The sequence below is a fragment of the Sarcophilus harrisii genome, chromosome 4, assembly GCF_902635505.1.
Source record: "Sarcophilus harrisii chromosome 4, mSarHar1.11, whole genome shotgun sequence".
NCBI classification, from domain to species: domain Eukaryota; kingdom Metazoa; phylum Chordata; class Mammalia; order Dasyuromorphia; family Dasyuridae; genus Sarcophilus; species Sarcophilus harrisii.
This window is the reverse complement of record NC_045429.1, coordinates 21,924,824-21,949,008: the sequence shown is the minus strand read 5'-3', so window position 1 is coordinate 21,949,008 and position 24,185 is coordinate 21,924,824. Positions and strand designations below refer to the sequence as shown.

The window sequence follows — 24,185 nt, the reverse complement described above, 5'->3', positions numbered from 1 at the left end:
TGACTGATAGTGTCATCCTGGGCTAGTCCTTTCTGCCTCAGTTTCCCGCTCTGTAATACGAGGGCGTTAGAGTCCAGGATTTCTAAATGCGCTTCCTTAAGAACCGGGCTCCGGCCCTGCCTAAGAAAACAGCGTGGAGAGTGCAGGGTTTGGAGCGCCAGCAACTTGGCTCCTTACTGCCTTCGCGACACCCACCTGGCCTCAGTTTGCCGCCCCGGAGAAGCCGAGAAATGAACCCTAATGGAGGATCCTCTCCAGATCCAGATTAAACTTCTCTGGCCTCTCCTCCCGCGCCCCCCCCCCCACTTTGGAGCCCTTAATTCCCCCCAGCTCCATCCCTTTAGTTGGGGGTCTCTGGGATCTGCAGCCGCTTCCCAGCTTGAAGTCGGAGGAGGACCTGAGTTCAAGTCCAGCCTCAGACACTTAAGACTTCCTGGCTGTGTGACCCTGGGCAAGTCACTTAATCCCAATTGCCTCAGTTAAAAAAAAAAAAACTGTTGTAGATAAGGTGAAGTTTGACCATAGACTTTTTTTTTTTGGTATGTTTTTGTTTTTAAAGATCTAAGGATTCTATTGTGAGATAAAGAGGGCGTGTGTTCTAGGTATGAGAGGAAACTTACAGAAAACCATGAAACTGGGAGACGGAGGGAAAGGGGGAAAAGGACAAGGAAGCTAATTTGGTTGAATTAGGTGGGGGAGGGTGATGCTTTATGAAGTTGAATCCAAATTGTGAAGGTTTTGATGTAAACCAGAGGAGTTTGTACTTGGTCCAAGAGTTGTAGGAAGCCACTAGAAAGGATCAAGTAGGGGGGAAAAAGCAAAATTACTTTGTTGGTTGTGTGGAGGATGAATAGTAGAAAGGGGAGTTTGGGGCAGCCAGACCAGCTGGGAGGTTCTCAGGCAAAAGTCAGGAAGGTCTGAGAGAGAGAGAGAGAGAGAGAGAGAGAGAGAGAGAGAGAGAGAGAGGACTGAAGGGGAGATTTTTAGAAGGTGGAATCAACAAGATTTAACACTTGATGGGATAAAAAGGGATGAGGCAGAGGATGACACTGAGTTTATAATCAGGGAAGGGCACTAGTGACAACTAGTCAACATTAGTGGGAGGATCGAGCCACAGAGGGCAGGTTCTTGGAGAAAAGATAAGTTCTCTTTTGGACATGTTGAGATGGAGATGTTTCTGGATCGAGCTAGTCTGAAATGTCCAATAGGCAATTGATGATTTGGGACTAGCGCTTAGAGGAGAGTTTAGGGTATGGTTGGATATTTTCAATCATAGATTTAGAGCAGGAAGGGACCTTATTTTATAGAAAAGATTAAGTGATTTGTCCAAGGTCACACAGCCAGTGTGAGGAACGGTTCTAATCTGGATCCAACTCTAACATTTTACCCACAATCCTCCTAATTGTGACTCATATGCCTGAAAATGAGAATTTAATCCATGGAAATCAATAAGGTGACTAAAAGAATGAATACAGAGGAGAAAGAAGGGAAGAGGCCCAGGGGTACAGACTTGGTAAATGGACATGATGTGGATGTACCTGGGAATAAAAGTCATTAACAAGTCCAGAGGACTGAAGATGAAAGACCATATCCGCCTCCTTCTAGAGAGGTTTAAAATGCAGATTGACTTACCTTTTGGACATGGTTAATAAGAAGAATTTGTTTTGATGCACTCTGCACATTTGTTATACAGATTTTATTTTTCACTTTAAAATCTTGTTCTATGAGGGGGCAGGGGAAGAGAAGGAATAACCAGCACATGTTTGTAAATACTTTTTTAATTCAGAAAAAAAGAATTATTTACAGTGTCAAATGCTGCAGTGAGACCAAGAAGGATGATGATTGAGAAAAGTGTCAAATATATGTTTGTGGACATGACCAATGTCAGAGTTTATTTGTTTTGACTAGTCAACGAGCAATTATTAAATGTCTACTGTGTACTAGAGAAAGTGAGGTGGTACAGTGGATAGAGTCCTGGGTATGGAGTCAGAAAGACTCATGTTCCTGAGCTCAAATCTAGCCTCAGAAACTTTCTAACTGTGTGACTCTGGACAAGTCACATAACCCTGTTTGCCTCAGTTTCCTCATCTGTAAAATGAGCTGGAGGAGGAAATGACAATCCATTCCAGTATTTTTGCCAAGAAAACTCCAAATGGGGTTACTCAGATGCCACTGAAACTGAACATTGTCACTAACAACTGTGCTAAGTCAGGAACTCAAAAAAGAGGCAAAACATGGAGGAGAAAGCATGCAAACAATTCTTTGTCTAAGATATGTGCAGGAAAAATTGAGATTAATTCTAGAAGGAAGGCACTAAGATTAAGGAACATTGGGAAAGGTGTTAGAATTCTTACAAGGTGCTAAATCAATGGAATTGATAGAGACAATGGTTGTTCAACAGGGTGCTTAACAGTTCTTTAAATCTACATAGTACTTATTAGAGTTCACACCTTTAAGAGAGCATATATAAGTAGGAGCCTCAACCAGGATTGACTACGGGAGATTAACGAGCCAGGATTCAGTCGAGGAAGGTAGTCGGGCAGAACAAAGGAAGACAGAGAAGTGGTGGCAGGTTGTCCTGTGGAGAACACCGAAACCAAGACCCGGAAGCCTCCAGAAAACTAGCCGAGCCCCAAGTGAAGGAGATAAGATTTTGGAAGAGACAATAAAGGATTGGACTTTAGTTCCTGGCTGCATTTGGGTGATTATTACACTGAACTGAAACGAAGGCTGTCTCCAGAAGCCCCCAAAGAAACCTGCTCACAGAGAATATTATAATTTAAAGAAGAACATTACAGAGAGGGATCTTGAAGAAGATTTAGATGGGATTTGAAGGAATCCAGGGAAAGAAACAAGAAGATGGAAATGAGGAGGGTGCGAATTCCAGGCATGGGCTGTTCCTGGAGCAGGGAGATGGAGTGTCTGGTGGGAGGAACATTCAGTTATCCAGTGTCATTAGATTGCAGAGTATAAAGGGGGTTAAGGGGAATAGTGTGTAAGAAAACTGGAAAGGTTGGAGGGGACTAAGGTATGAAGGATCTTGAATGATGGATTTTTTATTTGATCCTAGAAGTGGTAGGGAAACAATGGGGTTTATTCAATAGGAAAGTGACATGGTTAGACTTACATCTAAGGAAAATCAATTTGACAACTGAGTGGAGGATGGATTGGGGTGGGGAGACACTTAAGAGAGAGAGAGACTAATCAAAAGACTAGACATGAGGTGATGAGGGCCTGAACCAGAGTAAGGACAGTGTCAGAGGAAAGAAGGAGACAGATCGAAAAGATACTCTACAGTTTAAATTATGAGATGTTGCACAGGTGTTCTTGTTGAGAAAGGTTACACAGGTGCAATTAGTGAGAGATGCTGCACAGGTGAAATTGGTGAGAGATGTTGCAGAGGTGAAATTGAGAGATGCTGCACAGGTGAAACTGGTGAGAGATGCTGCACAGGTGAAACTGGTGAGAGATGCTGCAGAGGTGAAATTGACAGGCCTTGGCAATAGCCTAGATATGGGGAGGATGAGAGAGAATGAGGAATCCAGGATGACTTCTAGGTTGTGAGCCCGAAGGACTGCGAGGATGATATTACCCTCTACAGTAGTGGGGAAATTTGGAAGGGGAGTTTCAAAAGAAAGATAATGCTTTCAGTTTTGGACAAGTTGAGTTTATGATGTCTACAAGACATCCAGCTTGAGGTTTCCAATAGGCAGATGGAGATGTGAGACTAAGGATCAGCAGAAAAGTTAGGATTGGGCTAATAGATTTGAAAATCTTCAGCATAGAGATGACAATTAAATCCATGAGTGCTGATGACATTTTCAAACAAAATAATAAAGAGAAAAGAGAAGAGAACACTGAAGAGAGGGATATACCCTGAGTTAAGGGGTATGAATATGAATATTCTCATTCTTAGGCCATAAATCAATCTTTAGTGTGATTCTATTGCCTCAAGGATTTAGATACAAACCCTCCTTGGCTTGTTACCCTTATCCACCTGGAACCTTTCTACCTTCCAGGAAGATTTCCCATTATTCCTCTTACTCTACATTTCACTCTTACCAGACTGCTGTTCTCTGGACTTAGAATACTATCTCCCACCTCAATATTTTTGCATAGGCTATCCCTGAAAATCTCTTTCTCCTCACCTCCACCTTGTAGACTACTTAGCTTCTATCAAGGAAGAATTCAGGTACCAACTCTTGTTGGAAGTGTTTCCTGATCCCCTTAGTTTCAAGTAATGACTGCCATCATCAGTTATCTTGTTTTATTCATCTGGGTTTTTAATGTTGTTTCTCTTAGTAAGAGGTAAAGTGATTTCAAGGTCAAAGATTGGTTTGTTTTTCTCTAGGTAGTTTTTGTATCCAGTACAATGCCTTGCACATAGCAGGTGCTCAGTTAGTGCAGAGGAGCTGAAATGAATTATTACTCATTTCATTAACTTTGTTCCCTCTATGGGTGTAGAGTCATCCCTGTGAGTATCCTCTCTGCCTCTGTTCTACAATTAGCTCTTGGAGATTATCAAGAACCTCTGCCACTAGGCGTATTGGGTCAAACCTGCACCTCCCTTCACCTATCTGAAAGGCCAATATGGTGACAAAGGAGGACATTGAATCAGTCTGGCCCTGGAGATCTGAACCAGCACCTAAGTGAAGGCATTACTGGAAGGCAGGTAATAGTTCAATAGAAGGAAGGGTTTCCAAGCATCAGAACTATCCAAAGTTGGAGTAAGCTGCCTTTGCAAAGGAGTGAGTTCCCTGTTATTAGAGATATTCAAAAAGAGGCTCCCATCTCTGTGGTGTTGTAACAGGGATTTTTCAGGCTTCAGATAGGTGTTGAAGCTGTGATCTCCTCTCATGCCAACATTCTATTATTTCAATTTATTTTTAGTGTTTTCTCCCCTCCTCTTTTTTTTTTTTTGTTTTAGTAGTAGATGATGATGTAAGAATCTCAGAGTACTTGTGTTGGAAAAGAAACATAGAGATTGCCCACTTCTGTGGTTCTCAAAGTGTGATCAAAGGATCCTCAAGGTCTTTGAGGCTATTATAGGGTGTCCAAAACCATTTTCATAACAATCCTACCACATTTTAATTTCTTTTATAGTTTTCAATAGCTATAACCCATGTAAAGAAAAGCTCTTTGGAGGCAGGAGGAGTTTTCGATCATTTTTAAGAGTATAAAAAGGTCTTTGATATCAAAAAGTTTGAAAGTCTCTGATTTAGTCCAAGCTCTTCACTTCACAGGGATCCAGAAAAGGGCAGGGGGCTTGTCCGAGATCACACGGCAAGTCCAGCATGGCAGGAGGATTTCACTTGGAGATTTTGTTCTCTCTTTCCGGGCTAGGTTTGATGTGTCTGCAGCTATGGTACACGCAAAGAATGTAAGCCCCACCTTACCTGAAGTGTTGTACTCCAAGTACTATCTGGAAAGCAAGGTGAGTGTGACTATCCTAGAATCAAAGGCCTAAAGAAGGGAATTAGGGAGCAGGGGATGCCGGGGGATGTTTCCCAACCTGGTGAATTTGGCAAGAAGGAGGAGGAGGGCACAGCCAAAAACCAAAGGGAACTTTGGACCTTTCCCAAGTCAAAGCCCTATTTTTCTACCAGATCATCCTGACAAATTTCCCCGAAAAGCCCTTTTTTGAGTGGTTCTAATCATGTCAGGTGACTAGTCTGTGCCAGGCACTGGGCTAAGCATTGGGGATACAAAGAGAGGCACAGGACAATCCCTGCTCTCAGAGAGCTTCAGGAGTAGATGACATGGAAATTACTGAACGAACAAGACAGAAACAGGACCAAGTGAAGAGAGTCAACAGACTGTGGGACTTTGCTGGGACTTGAAGGAAGCCAGGGAGGTTAAGAGATGATCATAAAGGACAGAATTCTAGGTGGGAGTGGGGGTGGGTGTAATCAGTGAAACGGGAATGTCTGGGGGTGGGGGGAGACCAGACTCTGCAAGACCAGATTTCAGGGGTGAAACAGATATAAGAAGATTGGGAAGGGAGGAAGGCACCAGGCTATTTAAAAGCCAAACAGAGGACTCTACATTTCCTCCAGATTTGATTTTGGAAGTAAAAGGGAGCCAGTGGAGTTTACCGAGTATGGTCCACACCCTTTAGGACCATCACTTTGATAGCTGAGTAGAAGATGAATTGGGATTGGGAAGAGACTCCAGGCAGTCAGACCACAAGCTATCTGTTGAAAAAGTCCAGGGTTGAGGTGATAAGGAGCTTAGAAAAGGGAAATGTTAGAGCCGAGGGGGGGTCTTAGTACTTTTAAAAAAAAATTATTATAGTTTTTTATATACAATGCATGGGTAATGCAATTTCCCTTGCAAAAACTTCTGTTCAAACTTCTCCCCTCCTTCCCCTCACCCCCTCCCCTAGATGGCAGGCAGTCCCATACATGTTAAATATGATAAAGTATATGTTAAATGCAATATATGTATACATATTTATACAGTTCTCTTGTTGCACAAGAAAGGGGATCTTAGTACTTTAAGCCTAAACTCAGTACATTGCCTAAACTCAATACATTGCAGCCCCATCTGAAGATTGTAGTGAGGGGGAGGCGGGAGTACTGTGACACCTGAGATGCAGTCCCAGCCCTGCCAAAGACTTCCTATTTCTGATCTTGGGTATGCCCTCACCTGCAAAAAGGGTTGCTTCAGCTGGTCACTAAGGTCCCTTCAGATATAAACATTCTAACTTCTGGGTTCCTCTCAATTCTTAAGCAGCTCTAAGTACTGATATCCCCTGTGCTAAGTAAGGTCCTTCCAGCTCTGACATTCCCTGTCCTAAGGCCCATCCCAGCTTTGACATTCCCTGTTCTAAGCTCCCTGCCAGCTCTAACATTCTATGTGTCTATAATTCTGCCTTTTTCGAGTAAAACAGAGCAGGACCCTGGAGAGCCAATTCTATAATGCTGTTCTGACTTTTAGGCCCATTTGGGACCTGGGATGTACAAGTTCAGTGATGGATGCTTCGATGAGGAGGAGGTGAAGAAAGCCATTGGAACTGGTTGGGCCAAGGCTCAGGAGGCCACCAGGTTGACCCAGTTGCCTCACTTCCAGTTTAAGCCTATCATCAAAGAAAAGAAATTCTTTGTAAGATCCTTGTTTTCCCTTTCCTCATAAAGATTCTTCTTTTCATCCATGATCTTAGATTAATTCCTCCTCGATCACATACTAGGAAATGACACAGATGTGAATTAATGTTGGGAAAACTTCCTAGAAATTGACCAATAGTTACATGAGTTGCCTCAGAATGTCACTAAAGCCACTCCTCGGGAATGTTGCAACAGGATGTTTTCTTTTACATATGGGTTAGACTAGTTGGTTGTGAAAAGAGATCTTTCAATTTTGCAATTCTGTGATTCTACAATTCTCTTGGAATTTTCCCTTTCATTCTTTTTATGGTGAAATTTTAAATTTTTTTCAGTCATTGAAAAATCTCTCCTTCTCATCTCCCATTAAGAAAAAAAAGAACAATGAAACTTCAGTTATCCACATGTACAGTCATGCAATACATATTCTTGCACTGACCATGTCCCTCAAAATAGGCCTGAGCCCATTGTCTTTTTTCAGGAGGTGAATGACATGTTTCATTATGAATTCTCTGAAATTGCATCTGATCATTGTGTTGATCAGAGTTCTAACCCTTTCAAAGTCCTCTGTGTTTAGTCATTGTTGTTATTGTATAAATGTTGTTCTGGTTCAACTTAGTTTATTTCATATCTTCATATAAGTCTTCCTAAATGTCTCTGTAACTATCTCTTTTAGTACAATAGTATTCTATCAGTTTCCTATACCATATTTATTTATTCCCTAATCGATGGATTGGAGGCTAGTGGCAAAGTGGATATAGCACCTGGCCTAGAGTCAAGACCACCTCAATTCAAATCCAGCTGCTGACATTTCCTAGTTGTGTGACCCTGGGCAGGTCACTGTTTGCCTTAGTTTCCTCATCTGTCAAATGAACTAAAGAAGGAAATGGCAACCTGCCAAGAAAACCCCAGTTGGGTTCATGAAAAGAGAAATGACTGAAAAACAAAAATGTATGGATACCTCCTCACTTTCTAATTTTTTTGTTACTGAAAAAAACAAACCAGCTCTTATAGAAATATTTTTTGCACATAGATTCTTTTTCCTTTTTCTTTGATTTCTTTGAGATATAGATCTAACCATTATTAAGGGTATATACAGTTTAATAACCTTTTTTGGTAGTTTCAGATTTCCCTCCAGAATAACTGTACTGGCTCACAGCTCCATCCACAAGGCATAGACAAGCCTGTTTTCCCCCAGCCCAGCCAATTATTTTATCTAGATTTTCTAAAATTTTCTTAGGGTCCTTTAGTTTATTCTTGTTTAATTTTTTGATTGCATTTATCTAAGTCAGAAAGAGGTCGATTATTGTAGTTTTACTTTTTTCCCTAACTTTTCTTTCATTCATAAGGACCTCCCATCCTATTTTGTTTCCAGATACTTCTAGTCATTCTTACAAAGGTGATCTTCACAAAGGAGCTGAAGTGGAATGCTTTTCTACTAGGGAAGAAGGTGTGCATCAAGTCCTTCAAATTCTTTGAGTCTCAGTTTTCCCCTTTGTAAAATGAGAAAGTTAGGTAAAAGACTTCTAAGGTCCCTCCCAGCCCCTACAATGAGTCATAAAGCCAAATTTCTTTTGGACAGGTGTAGAGCGGGAGTGGTTTCTCTCAAAATGTATGACTGAAATCTTCATTAACAAGGCAATCTATTTATTCTAAATTTTTCTTTTATTGGGCGAGTGTGCATCCAAAGCAAGTCTAGTATTTTAAAAACTTTTCAAAGAGTTAAACTTATTTAAAAGACCTGACATTCTGAAGCCTTTTAATTCAATTAATAAAGTTTAGCCAGTCAATTTTGGGGACTTGGAAAATAAAGATCCCCACCACTAAATAGATGCCCTCAAGAAATTTCATATTTCCATGTACATATTTTATAAGGGAGAAATAACACAAATAATTACATACAAAATAGTTTTGTTCTGTTTTTAATAGGGAGGGTTCTAGAATTTGGTGGGCTTAAAGGGGTCAAGAAAGGCTTCATGTGGAAGGCATCATTTAACTGAATTTTGAAAAAAGCAAGTGAGGTACATCTCTGGCAGAAGTGAGGAGCATGGGGGTAACAGCCTCATGTAAACACCTCATGGATGTGTTATCATGTGTGAGGAATCGCAAGAAGACCAGTTGTCTACATTATGAGAAGACAAGAGAATATATTGAAAATAGAAAATGTGAAAATATAATATAATTAATAAGATTGGAAAGGTTGACTGGGGCCAGTTTGTGAAGAGTTTTAAAAGTCAAACAGAAGAATTTCCATTTTATCTTAGAGATGATCAGAAGTCATTGGAATTTATTGAGTAAGGAAGTGGACCATGATCCTTCTTCCAAATACAGAACATAGATAGAATAACAGTCATTTCAGGGAATTAACAACCGTGGGAATCTCTTATGGGAGGCCATCAGATCATAGATCCAGAGCTGGAAGGAATCATAGAGGTTATGAAATCCAATCCCTCATTTCACAGGTGAGGAAACTGAGACAGACAAGAGTTAGATGACTGACTCATAGATCTACTAACTGTCAGAGACAGGGTTTGAGTGGAGGTCTTTCTGTCTCCAAGTCCTACTCTCCTGTTGGGTCTGAAACGACAATAGTAACCGTAAATGTTTCTGCATCGCAAAATACCTGTTTTTTTTTTTTTTTTTAGATCCCTCATTTTTTTTGTAGGTGAACATGCATTTATTAAGTACTTACTGTATACCAGGCACTGTACTAAGGAGTGGAGATAACAAAGAAAACTAAAAACTCCCTGCTCTCAAAGAGTTCACAGTCTAATGGAAAGCTATTTATTGGAAAGTAACCAACACAGGAACTAGCATTAAGGGGAATCAAGAAAGACTTCCTGTACTGTAGTAATTTCCCCTTGTGACCCGGGGAATCTTAGAATAGATCCCTCGTTTTTGAGAAACAGCCCCTCCCACTGCTATAGATGTGAAATCAGCCTTTACCTAACTTTCCTGTCCTGTTCCTTGTCTTGCCTTCTGGGGCCAAGCAGAATGTCACTAATTCTTCTTCCACAAGGCAGCCTTCAGATACCTGATGGATGACAATTATGTTTCCACTAAGTCTTCACATCTCAAGACTAAATCTTCCCAGGGAACAGACCCTACATGAAACCAAGAATGAGTTCTGGGTAGAGCAAGTAGGTTCCAGAGTAGATATTTTTAGAGAAATCATGGTAATTAGTAGAGTTTCTAGGCTCCCCCAACTTTAATAGAAGGTAACCCACTATCTCCCAATTGAATGTACTTTCTTCCTTTTTTTTTTTTGGGCTGAGGCAATTGGGGTTAAGTGACTCACACAGGGTCACACAGCTAGATAGTGCTAAAGTGACTCACCCAGGGTCACACAGCTAGGAAGTGTTAAATGTCTGAGACCAGATTTGAACTCAGGTCCTCCTCACTTCAGGGCTGGTGCTCTATCCACTGAGCCACCTAGCGGCCCCCCACCCTTTATTTTTTAAAGCACAATTATGTTCCATTGTTCAGCTGTTCCCCAGCGGATGGGCATCGACTCAAGTTTCCAGTTCTTTGCCACCACAAAAAGAGTTGTTAGGAATATTTTTGTACAGATGGGGGCTTTTCCTTGCCGCTGATCTCTTTAGGATTCAGACCTATTAGTGGTATTGCCGGGTCAAAGGGTCCAGTTTTAAAAGCCTTTGGGTTTATTTCTGAATAGCTCTCCAGAATGATGAGATCAGTTCACAACTCCACCAACAATGCATCAGTGCCTTAATTTTCCCACGTTCCCTCCAACATTTGTCATTTTTTTTTTTTTTTTTTTTTTTTGGTCACATTAACCCATCTGAGGCCATACCTCAGAGTTTTAATCTGCATTTCTCTAATAAATATGATTTAGAGCCTTTTTTCTGAAAACTGTCAGGTACTTTCTTCTGAATAAAGCCTTTCCCAGTCCCACCTTCTTGGGTCTTCCCTTCCCAAACTCCCCGCATTTCGCTATCTGATATCGATTTCTAGTTATTGATTTTCCATTTGCACTGTGTAACCTTCGCTGTGCTTCTCTCTCCTAATAGCAGACAAATCGGATCACTTGGGTTCCTTACACTTGTCTCCCCAGTGCTTAGCCCATTGCTTCACTCCTGGTAGGAACTGCTTGTTAGCGGCCGAGGGATGACATCCGGCCTGGTTCTGGCCCGGTCCCGGCCCGATCCCGGCCCGGCTCGTGCTCAGCAATCTGGCCACTCCCAGAAGGATGGTGGGGGAGGCCGGGCCCGAGCTGGGGCGGATGCTGGACTTGGCTTCTCTTGGGAACAGGAAGCAAAAGCCCCAGGGTCCCCTAGACTGTTCCCAGCCACCCCGCAGACGCTTCCCAATGTCTCCCTTAATTATTTTTCTCCTGTCTTTAACAAGGAGATAAAGATCGGTCCAGGATCCTATGACTACAAAGACTTTATGGAACTGGCTAAGGAAAAACCATCCAGCAACATCGGCATTCTGAGTGCGAGGGAAGAGCGCTTCCCCTACATGGCTGGGGTAAGCGGAGCCTCCGGGGACGGCGCCCTCCGTTCTCAGGCACAACCGGCCAGACTTGGAACAGGGGCCTCGGGGGTCACTTGGGCTTCCACCCCCACTCTCATGCTGCAGCAGACCACACCAAAGAGAGGGAAGGCTTGGTATAAGAGGCAGGGCAGTGCAGTGGTCAGGGTGCTGGTTGGGGAGTTAAGACAGGGCTCCAGAATCTCTGTGGGACACGGATGGTTGGCGGGGCTTGGAAACCATATTCTCTAACTTTGGGGCCTCTTCTTCCTCCTCTGTTAAATGAGACTCAGTGGCCTCTGAAGGGCTTCTGAGCAGTTCCAGCTCCCTCGCATGCAGCTATAAGCCTGGCACCCAGCTCCCTTCTCCCAACTCTGCATCCAGGAGTGCCACGTAGCCTTGGGAGTGAGAAGGAGAGGGCCAGAGCTGCCTCTGAACAGATGGACCACTGGACGGAGCAGCCGGCCTGCCCTCGCTCTGCAGAGCCTTGAATGCTGGGAAAAGTCAGCCTTTCTTCCCATATGGGATTGCATTGTAAACACCAGCAGAGTGTATGTGTGAGTGTGACTGTGTGACGGTGTGTGAGTGTGAGTGTGAGTGTGAGGGTGTGCCAGCTCCACCTGGTACTGTATGCTGGGAAGAGATGGCTTGGGGGAGGCAAGGCGGGTATAGGAGACCCCCTCTGACCTTGGATGAGCCCCTTCCTCTCTCTGGGAAGGGACGATCCCAAACTCAGGCCTCTTGAGACAGTGCAGTGACATGTTTGGTGTCAGAGGATCTGGATTCAAATCTTGTCCTTAGCTCTGGCATCTCAACCTGAGTCACCACCTGTAACTTCCCTGGGCCTCATTTCCTCCCCCTTCTGTGAGAGGAGGACAGAGAGGACACCGGTGATTCTGTGACCTTTAGGGCATCCCTTGAGTTCCCTCAGCCTCAGTTTCCTCATCTGTAAAATGAAGGGGTCAGACTAAAGAAGGACCACAGCCCCTCCCGGCTGCTGTCTGGGACTCCGAGGGCCTGGCAAACTTCCTCTTTGGTGAACTGACTTCTATTTTCTAACTCTCTGTTCTAAGCTCCCTCCCAGCTCTGACATCCCCTGTTCTAAGGTTCCTCCAACCTTGACATCCCCTGTTCTAAGCTCCCTCCCAGCTCTGACATTCCCTATTTGTTTGTTTCTGACGAGGGCAAAGAGGCCATTCTCCACCTTATTTCTTGTGCACTCTTTACCACTGGATGGGTGTTGCCTCAATGACCTGAGACCTGTTGAGCCCTTAGCCTGACAAGACCAGGGTCTCCCACTGCTTGGGGTCACCTCCAGGTGTCCGGCTCTGTCTCTGGCCCCAGAGGCTCGGGAGGGGAAAGTGGTGCCCTTGGCCAGCCCCCCTCCCTCCAATTCCCTGCCGTCGGGGCCGGCACTCCCACGATCCCCTGCGGCCCTCGAGCCTCCCCAAAGTCAGACAACTTTCCCAAGAGTGGCGGGGTTTCAGAGGCAGCGGGCCCTCCGCGGCGCCCCGCCCCCAATCTCTGCTCCTCGTTCTAACGCCTCCCCCCTTCTCCCCCCGGTCTCCGCTCCCCACCCCCCACCCCCACCCCCCTTTGCTGCTGTCCCTTTCTCCGTGCTCCCCGGCGCTGGGCGGGAGGCCGGTGCCGCCTCCCTGGTCTGTGAGGCTGCAGTGACCTGCAGTGGGGATGGAGGGAACGGCAGGCGCGGAGGAGGCCGGCCCGGGGCCGCCGCTCCTTCCCCCGGGCTCCGGAAAGTGGCGCCTTCTGCCCGCTCGGGACCCGAGGCCGGCCCGGGGCCGGGGATGCTCTCCAGCAGGGCCGCCTCCAGCCCCCGTGGGCGGCCAGCGGCAGCGGGGGAGAAAGCGAAAGGGGCCAGGGGCCGGACGGAGGGTCCGGGGAGAGAGCTTAGAACGCGGAACGTCAGGGATGGGAGAGCCTTCGAACCGGGAATGGCAGAGCTGGGAGGGGTAAGGAAGAAGAGGAGGCAGCCGGGCTCCCCTCCATGGCTTCTGCAGCCCACGCGAGGAGGACTGAGCTCCCCGTCGCCCGTGGGTGGGTTTGGGGGACGGCCGGCAGCGGCCGGTTCCCGTGTTCTAACGTTCTACGCTGCGTTTGGACAGGGTGCCCAGAGCAGGCCCGGGCCGCGGGGGGCGGAGACACCGTTTGGTTCTGAGGGCGTGAGCTGGCGCCGGGAGGATGGCGAGTGGGAGAGTGAGGGAGGACCGAGCAGCCTCGGCCAGTGCACTGAGAAGCAGACAGCGGCGCCCTGGAGGCGAAGGGCCCCGGGCTGCCGGGACCGCCCCTCACGCTCCGGGCTAGGGCCCCCTACAGCTGGCGACGGCACCGGGTGGGGCTCGAACCCGGAGCGGCAAGAAACCTGCCCCCAGCATCCCCCGGAGCGCCGGGCCCGGGCTAAAAGCCCCCAGCGGAGGGGGCCGGCTCTGGGCAGCGGCTGCCCCACCCAGGAGCATTGCTCTGAGATTTCTACCCCCCTCCCCCCCAGCTTTCGTGTAGCACCGCAAGGCTGACAAAGCCCCGGACAGATTATTTTATCCTTCTGACAACTCCCCAAGGGAGAGAATGTGATTATGTCCATTTTACAGATGAGGAAATGGGTACAAGGGAACTGACTTGCCCAGGCTCACGGGGAAATTTCTGAGGCAGAATCGGAACTCCTGACTGTGTGTGGGCAGTGCTCTCTGCATTGTGTCAGCCACATGCCAGATCCCGGCCCCAGATCTTGGGGATTGGTGAGGAGTTCAGTTTGTTTCTGCATCCCCTTTGACTAGCGCATAGTAGGAGGAATTCCTTCATTAGAGGAATCAGTGGTCCAAGGTCTCTCCCCAGTATTCCTTCATTTTTGTCTTTAATATCTCTAATGCCAGACACAGTGACTGTCACATAGTAGGCACTTAGTAGGTGCTTGTCTCCAGTGCCTGATATAGTGCCTGTCTCTAACACCTGATACAGTGGCTGTCCCAGAGTAGGCACTTAGTAGGTGCTTGTCTCCAGTGCTTGATACAGTGGCTGTCTCTAACACCTGATACAGCGGCTGTCACAGAGTAGGCACTTAGTAGGAGCCTGTCTCTAATATCTGATACAGTAGCTGTCCCAGAGTAGGCACTTAGTAGGTGCTTGTCTCCAATGCTTGATACAGTGGCTGTCTCTAACACCTGATACAGCGGCTGTCACAGAGTAGGCACTTAGTAGGAGCCTGTCTCTAATATCTGATACAGTAGCTGTCCCAGAGTAGGCACTTAGTAGGTGCTTGTCTCCAATGCTTGATACAGTGGCTGTCTCTAACACCTGATACAGTGGCTGTCACAGAGTAGGCACTTAGTAGGTGTCTGTCTCTAGTTTCTGATACAGTAGCTGTCCCAGAGTAGGCACTTAGTAGGTGCTTGTCTCCAGTGCTTGATACAGTGGCTGTCTCTAACACCTGATACAGCGGCTGTCACAGAGTAGGCACTTAGTAGGAGCCTGTCTCTAATATCTGATACAGTAGCTGTCCCAGAGTAGGCACTTAGTAGGTGCTTGTCTCCAATGCTTGATACAGTGGCTGTCTCTAACACCTGATACGGGTGTGGGTAGGATTAGTAGGAGCCTGTCTTAATATCATCGTGCTGTCCCGGTAGGACTTAGTGGTGCTTTGTTCCAATGCTTGATACAGGGTGTCTCTAACACCTGATCAGTGGCTGCAAAGGTAGGATTAGTAGGGTTTCTCTAGTATCTGATACAGTAGTGTCCCGAGTAGGATGTAGGTGCTTTGCCCAATGCTTGATACAGTGGCTGTTCTAACACCTGATACAGTGGTGTCAAGAGTGGACTTGTAGGACCTGTCTCTAATATCTGATACATAGCTGTCCCAGAGTAGGGCCCAATGGGTGCTTGTCTCCAAGCTTGATACAGTGGGCCCCAAACCTGATACAGTGGTGTCACAGGTAGGCATTGTAGGCCGTCTCTAATTCTGATACAGTGGCTGTCCCAGGTAGGATTTAGTAGGTGCTTGTCTCCAATGTTGATAAGTTTGGGTCTCTAACACCTGATAGCGCTGTCACAGGTAGGACTTAGTAGGGCCTGTCCTTTTTCGTACAGTGTGCCCAATAGGTAAGAGGTGCTTGTCTCCAAGCTTGATACAGTGGTGTTCAACACCTGATAAGGGTGTCGGAGGAAATTTGTAGGGAGCCCTTAATATCTGATACAGAGGTCCCAGAGTAGGACTTAGTGGTGCTTGTCTCCAATTTGATACAGTGGCGCTAAACCTGATCAGCCTGTCACAGATGGCATTGTAGGAGCCTGTTCAATCTGATACAGTGTGTCCCATAGGACTTGTAGGTGCTTGTCCCAATGTTGATACAGTGGCTGCCCCAACACCATCATGGTGTCCGGGTAACCAGAGGGCCTGTCTCTAGTATCGTGGTAGCTGTCCCAGGAATTATGGGTTTTGTCTCCGCTTGATACAGTGGCTGTCTCTAACACCTGATACAGTGGCTGTCACAGAGTAGGCACTTAGTAGGAGCCTGTCTCTAATATCTGATACAGTAGCTGTCCCAGAGTAGGCACTTAGTAGGTGCTTGTCTCCAATGCTTGATACAGTGGCTGTCTCTAACACCTGATACAGTGGCTGTCACAGAGTAGGCACTTAGAAGGTGTCTGTCTCTAGTTTCTGATACAGTGGCTAAGTGGTTGAAGTGCTTGAATAGTTGCTTCAGTGATTGAAATATAGAGAGAGGTTTGAAGGAAGAGTGAAGTCAGTTGTCAACTTAAGAAGACTGGGTCCCAGGATTGGATTTCCAAAGATGCACAAAGGAAATGGGGTGGTAGCTTGTGTTTTTTGTTACTGTTAAGTCATGTCTGACTCTTTGTGACCCCAATTGGGGTTTTCCCACTCCCACCCACGGGAGTGGTTGGCCGTGTCCTTTTCCAACTCATTTTTCAGATGGGGAAACTGAGGCAGGCAGGGTGAAGGGATGTGCCCAAGGTCTCACAGCTATAAGTGTCTGAGGCAAGAAGATGAGTCCCCCTAATCCAGGACTGGGTTCTGCGTACTGCGGTACCCCCTAGTGGTCCCCAGTGAAAATTAAGGTAATGCTTAATGGCTGAATGAAAGCTCCCTGAGGACAAGCATGATTTCATGTTTTTCTCCATCATAGTTAATAATAGCCTGCACATTGTGCTTTGCAGAGTGTTGTAAACGTCCTTTCCTTTTATCCTCTTTTTTTTTTTTAATTTTTTTTTATTTAATAGCCTTTTATTTACAGGATATATACATAGGTAACTTTACAGCATTAACAATTGCCAAACCTCTTGTTCCAATTTTTCACCTCTTACCCCCCCACCCCCTCCCCTAAATGTCAGGATGACCAGTAGATGTTAAAATATATTAAAATATAACTTAGATACACAATAAGTATACATGACCAAAACATTATTTTGCTGTACAAAAAGAATCAGACTCTGAATTATTGTACAATTAGCTTGTGAAGGAAATCAAAAATGCAGGTGTGCATAACTATAGGGATTGGGAATTCAATGTAATGGTTTTTAGTCATCTCCCAGAGTTCTTTTTCTGGGTATAGCTAGTTCAGTTCATTACTGCTCCATTAGAAATGATTTGGTTGATCTCGTTGCTGAGGATGGCCTGATCCATCAGAACTGGTCATCATCTAGTATTGTTGTAGAAGTATATAATGATCTCCTGGTCCTGCTCATTTCACTCAGCACCTTTTATCCTCACAGCTTCCTTGGGAAGTTGGTGCTGCTCTTATCCCCCTGAGGGGAAATGACTGGCCCAGAGTAACACGTTCCATGTGCATCTGAGCAGCCCCTCATTTAACACAGGAGGAAACCGAGGCACACAGAGTGGAAATGACTTGACCAGAAATTCAGGGGAGAAGTCCATTCTCTTTACACCATAACTTTCCACGTTGTTTAATCTTGGTTAGTTTGGTCCTTGCTTCCATTTAGTCTAAGGGAGGACAGGGCACCTGGAAACAACTGATTGTGGAAAAGCAGGCGGCTGGCATGAAAATAAAAGGAGTAACTAGGCCTGGGACACCATGACACTTGTTCCTTCTCTTTCCCGCAGAATAATTATCCTGGCCCTGGGAATTATGGAAAAGGGGGGAACCCCTATACAGAGATGGAGGAGAAGGCCTGGGATCGATCTCACACCAAAGGAATTATGTGTACCAAGGCCAAGAAGAGCTTTGAACTCTCTACTGGGGTGAGTCTGCGGGCTTTGAGTCCCCATTTCTTTTCCTCAGCATCTACTCCTCATCAAATGCTTATGAAATGTCCCCCAGTATGAGGCCCGTGGCCCAGCACTAGCACTAGAAGTAAGGCCCTTAGAGGGGGAGGGGAGCTGTATGTTCCTCAGTTGTTCTCCGAGGCTCGGGATGTGGACATGAAGGCTCAAAGTACATGCTCAAATACCTCTGTTTTTGTTGTTTTAAAATTTGTTTATTGCTCTTTAAAAGTTGTTTATTGTATTATCTTAATTTCCCAATTTATTCTGAGTGACAACAAATAAAGGGGAAATTCATAAAACACACACACACACACACGGAATGTCTCGGTATAATGTTCCCCCACCTCTTCAAAGAATGGTTCCCCTTCTCTGGGGTCACTGTAATTACGCAGCATCTCACACTCCTTTCTACAAAGTGAGATGAGGATCAGAGAATGCCTGCACCTAAAGGGACCTTGGAGAGCAACTGGTCCAGTTTCCTTATTTGGCAGAAGAGAAAATGGTGGCCGTCAGAGGTGACTCAATTCAGGCTTCCCAAGTAAGTAGCAGGGTGAGATTGGAACTCGGGTCCAGTCCAATCCATCAGTGCTTTCCCCCATTACGCCTCATAGGTCACCTCTCTTGTCCCCTCCTCTGAGAAAAGTAGAGAAGGAACTAGGGAGAAGGGGAAGTCAGCATGCGTTGAGGGAGGGGACAGGAACTGTCACTGTTTGGTCACATCCTACTCTCCATGATCCCACTGGGGGTTTTCTTGGCCAAGATACAAACACCAAGAAATGGTGTTTGGCCATTTCCTTTTCCAACTTATTTTCCAGAGGAGGAAATTGAGGCAGATGGAGTTAGGTGACTTGCCCAGGCTCACATAGCTAGGAAGTATCTGAGGCTGGAGTTGAACTCACAAAGATGACCTGTCCAAACCCCAGGCTCAGTGAGTTGTGCACTGTAGCATCCCCTAGCCGATATGACTCTCAAACTTCCTTTCACATGCCCAAGGTTAGTTCCAATCTTTGTGAAATCTCCCATGGCGAGGGTCACCCATAAGTATACACCACTGTATACTAAGTAAACCCAGGGTGGGTATAATAGGACTCTGGATGTCCTCACCACCTTGTATGACTTAGATGCAGGGAGGATTCACCTGGAGAGTGGAGACGGAGGGAAGAATAGAAAAGAGGGGAATTCTGGGATGTGAAAGGTAGTCATTTCATGTCCCGGTCCACGTGGTCCCATACTCCTTGCAGATGACAGATGGAAGGCACCATAGCCTTCAAGGACCTTCCCCCCATTTCCCTCCTTAGAAAACCAACTCTTACTGCCTTGAAAGCGGTACAGAAGCATTTTTTTAATTGCATTGTATTGCTTATTATTCTTTAGGTCCAGACAGTACTTGTCCCCTCACCCAGGTCTTCCTGATCTCCTGCAAATCACTCACCAATCCCGTCTACCTTTTCATGTCTATTGGGGTAAAGGGTGTGGTAGGTCACCTGTGAGGCAAGGGGTCATGGGAGAGAGGAAATTGCCCCAGATTTGGCTGAATTTGAATCTCCGTGGACAAATCACTTCACCCTTTGGATGAAGACATTAGACTAACTGCTCTGGAAGGTCCCTCTGGACAAACTGCTTTCAATTTGTTAAAAGGTTTGGGGGATGATACACTGTAATGGCCGTCCTTGGGCTCAGAGACCAACATTCTTTGCAGAACTAGGGGACCGTTGGTGGGGAGCACTATCTGATTGGAATCAGTTGATGTCGAAATTAATTTTTCCAAGCTAACACATACTAGATCCCTAAGAAATATTTATGGATTAGAAATCTCCATCTCCCTCTCAGCTTTCCTAACTGGGAAATCCCTACCTTTGACATCTGTGGTGGGAAATCAGTCAGACCCCACTTTTCCTGCTTCCTTGCTGGGGACACATGGATCCCGTTGTGTCCCATACCAACAAACCGAGGGCACCTCTCACCCTGATATCAGTTTCCTTCCTCCTCCTTCTGGACTTGAGGATGAAGACTCCCAAATCTAGGGCCCAGCTGAGGACCTCTCAGAATAACAATAACCTCCCCCCTGCTCCTTGTTAATGTTCCTTGGCGGTTCAAGCTGGGCCACGGAACCTTACCGGGCATGTAAACAGCTCCTTTGGCATCATTTGCCAGTGTTGAATTTACTGTGTTGGTGGGAATTTCCAGGGCTAAGCATGTCACCTCATTCATCCGTTCCAGGGATGCCTGTTAAAACTCTCCAAACCCAATGCAGACCCAGTGCTCCATTTGACATTAAAACGCTTCATACCTTCAAAAGGGGCCCGTCCAGCCTCGTCAGCCTCATTAGACCGCATTATGACCCAATACTCCTTTTTACTGAAATACTTCCATTTTTTCAGTTTCTTTTTTCAGCTAGACAACAAAGTATGCAGCCTTTAGTCCGGCCAAAGTGACTTTCTCCCTGTGCCTCACACGCAATGTTGCATCTCTGATCTCTGCGACTGCACAGGCTGTTCCCCCTGGAGGGCTCCCTTCCCGCCCTCACCTCTCCCTCTGAGGAGACCCAAGATAGAAATCTCCATCCCCAACCCCACATCCCACTCAGCTCCACTGATTCACCGACCCTCACTAGGGCCAAGTCACCTCCCTCACTACTTAGATCAGATACTACTCTGCATATACATACATACATACATACTCACCTACATTTATACATATGCATATGCATGTCTGCATGTGGGGATATGGACATTTTACATATGCACATGTATGAATGTGTATGCATATACATGGAAATACGTATTCACATATACAAATATATGCATGTTTACATTGTGTGTAGTGCATGTATACATGCATGCATACATGCATGTGTATTGTACATGTGGATATACTGCAAGCATGCATGTGTCTAAATATATGTGCATGTATACATTTATGTGTGCATTATATACACATGTTTGCACATATAGGTATATTGCATATGCGCTGTATGCATGTCTGTATATAAATATGTGCATGTGCGTATATGTGTATTGTGCATGCTTATGCATGTGTAATGTATGTGATACATTGCATACATGTATGAACGTCTATAAATATATGCATATGCATTTATGTGTGCATGTGTATATTATATATGTAATGCATGCATAAGTACATGTATATATTGTAAATTACTGTATGCATGCATTACATATCTAAATATTTGTGTGTATGTGTGTATTGTGTGACACATGTATGGAAATATAAGCATGTGTAATATATGTGGATAGATTGCATGCATGCATTAATATTTATAAATATATTCATTTGTATATATTTATGCATGCATGTGTATATGTGTGCATTTCATGTATATGTGTATGCACATATAGCACTGTATTGTGCCTGTATGTGCTGCATGTGCATGCAATCTATAAATATATGTGAGTATGTATTTATGTATGCATGTGTATGTGTGTATTGTGTATACATGTGTATACACATCTGCATTGTACATGTGTATATACTGCATGTGCATGCACTTCTATAAATATATGCTTATGTGTGTTTATGTATGCATGTGTATGTGTGCACACATACATGCAATCTTTGTTGTGTTTGTGTATATGCTGCATGTGTCCATGCACATCTATAAATATATGTGTGCATGTATATATTTATGCATGCATGTGTGTATTGTGTGTATATATATGTGCACACCTGTGTTGTATATGTGTATTGCTGCATGTGTGTATGCACATTTATACATATACATGTGCATGTATATATTTGTGTATGTGTATATTACATGTACACATGCATGCAATTTATGTTGTATATGTATATGTACTGCATGTGCAGGCACTTCTATAAGTATATGCTTATGTATATGTATGTGTGTATTGTGTGTACATGCATGTACACATTTGTGTTGTATTGTGCATATACTGCATGTGTATGCACATCTATAAATATATATGCATGTGTATATATTTATGTATGCATGTGTATGTGTGTGTTATATGTACATCTGTGTTGTATATGTGTATGCACATCTATAAATATATGTGTGCATGTATATATTTATGCATGCATGTGTGTATTGTGTGTATATATATGTGCACACCTGTGTTGTATATGTGTATTGCTGCATGTGTGTATGCACATTTATACATATACATGTGCATGTATATATTTGTGTATGTGTATATTACATGTACACATGCATGCAATTTATGTTGTATATGTATATGTACTGCATGTGCAGGCACTTCTATAAGTATATGCTTATGTATATGTATGTGTGTATTGTGTGTACATGCATGTACACATTTGTGTTGTATTGTGCATATACTGCATGTGTATGCACATCTATAAATATATATGCATGTGTATATATTTATGTATGCATGTGTATGTGTGTGTTATATGTACATCTGTGTTGTATATGTGTATGCACATCTATAAATATATGTGTATGTATATATTTATGTATGCATGTGTATATATGTGTTTCACGTACACATGTATGAAATTTTGTGTTGTATATGTGTACATACTGTGTGTGTATGCACATCTATAAATATACTGTGTGTATATTTATGTATGCATGTGTATATGTATTATATCTACACATGTATGCACATCTGTGTTTGTTGTGTTGTGTGTTGCTGCGTGTGTACATGAACATCTATAAATATACGTGTGTGTGTGGATATGTGGATGTGGATGTTTGGAATCCTTTGTTCTTGAAGAGGCCCTACATGACACTAGCATGTTGGGATCAAGGCCCACTGTCTGACCGTGGCTGATCCGAGCAATATGAGCTTGGAAGTCTCTACCACGGGTGGGACACAAACAGTCCATGTGAACACTGCGGGGGGGAGGGAGATGGCGCTAAATGTGCACTTCTCGCATTTCTTCTGAGCTGATTCACTTCTGTTTGGCTTAGAGAGCACAGTCCCTTCTCTGGTGAAGGCACGCCATGTTGGGCAGTCCTGTGCCAGTGTCTCCCATGTCATAAATCAATCCCAACATTCTTAGAGCTTGGAAACATCCTTGTGAGGCTTTTTCTGACCTCTGTGTGAGCTTTAGCCTTGTGGGAGTTCTCCATAAAATAATCATTTGCCATTTGAGATGGCCAGCCTAATGGAGCTGCGCTCTCTGAAGCAGAGTTTGAATTCTTGGCAGTTAAGTTCAAGAAAGGCCCTCGTGTCTGGTCCCTTGTCCTTCCGGGTGATCTTCAGAACCTCCCTAAGACAGTTCAGATGGAAGTCATTCCATTTCTCAACATGGCGCCGGCGTACTGTCCAAGTTTCACAGGTGTACAGCAAGGAGATCAGCACAAAGGCTCTCTAGACTTTCAGTTTGGTGGTCGGTCTAATCCCTTTCCTCCCCCACATATTCCCCTGAGCCTCCCAAACCCTTAGCTAGCTCTGGCAACCCTGAGCAGTCCTCATCATCAATGTGGACGGCGCCCGAAAGTATCCCGCCGAGGTAAGTGATCATTTCCACAGCATTCCACCCTTCTTTATTTCTGCTGTAACCAGTGTGGATGGCGTGGTGCTGGATGGTGGAGAACCTCTGTTTTCTTGGTTAGAATTGTTAGGCAAAAACAAGCACAAGCAGCAGAGAATCTCAGCTTCAGAGGCTACGTGGAGCGCACAATCATCCGCAAACAAAAACACGCGGCAGTTCTCCCTCAACTTTAGTCTTAGTTTGCAGCCTTTTCATGGTAAATAATTCACCGTGAGTGCAGTAGCTGACCTTGATCCACTTTTGCCCTTATTGATGGTATCTGACAACATTGCTGAAAACGTCATGCTAAAAAGCACATTTGTACATACACATATATACATATGTTAACAAAATAATGTTGGTTTCTCTTCCTCCCTACTTTCTACCATATTATCTCATATTTATTTTATAAGTATCCCTGTGTATGTCATGTATTTGTATATATATATGTAAATATGCACATGTATACTTAAACATACATGCACACATATGTATATATGTATACAGAGAGAGAGTCGTCTGTCCTGCTAGAATGGAAGCTTCTTGAGGGTAGGATCTGTTTTATTTTTGTGTCCCCGGTCTTTGGTTCAGAGTTTGGCACACAGAGGTGCTTAACAAAGATTTATTTATCAGATGACTGATGGATGAGTTCTTGCAGGGGGCCTCCCTCCATGTGACCCCGAAGCCTGGCTGTACGTGTCTGACTCCAACTCCCAGGTCCTTCCCAAATGCACTGGTCTGGAACCAACACGAGGGATCCTGACATTGGCTGGGCTGGCAGTTCCATGAGGGCTAGAGCGGCTTTCATTTTTAAGCTTCCTGGTCCCAGATCTGAGCATGGAGCTTTGCAT

General features: G+C 44.7%; 1 protein-coding gene across 2 annotated transcripts in view; it reads left to right on the top strand.

Moving 5' to 3' along the window:
* Positions 1 to 24,185, top strand: part of LEXM (lymphocyte expansion molecule) — a 41,167-nt gene that overhangs the window by 251 nt on the left and 16,731 nt on the right. The window contains exons 2-5 of one of the 2 annotated variants that reach the window (XM_031969052.1): positions 5,344 to 5,434; positions 6,940 to 7,104; positions 11,472 to 11,594; positions 17,689 to 17,826. In XM_031969052.1, coding sequence (XP_031824912.1) covers positions 5,344 to 5,434; positions 6,940 to 7,104; positions 11,472 to 11,594; positions 17,689 to 17,826 — 517 coding nt within the window. The remainder of the gene's footprint in view (positions 1 to 5,343; positions 5,435 to 6,939; positions 7,105 to 11,471; positions 11,595 to 17,688; positions 17,827 to 24,185) is intronic. The other variant, XM_031969054.1, reaches the window with a different exon arrangement.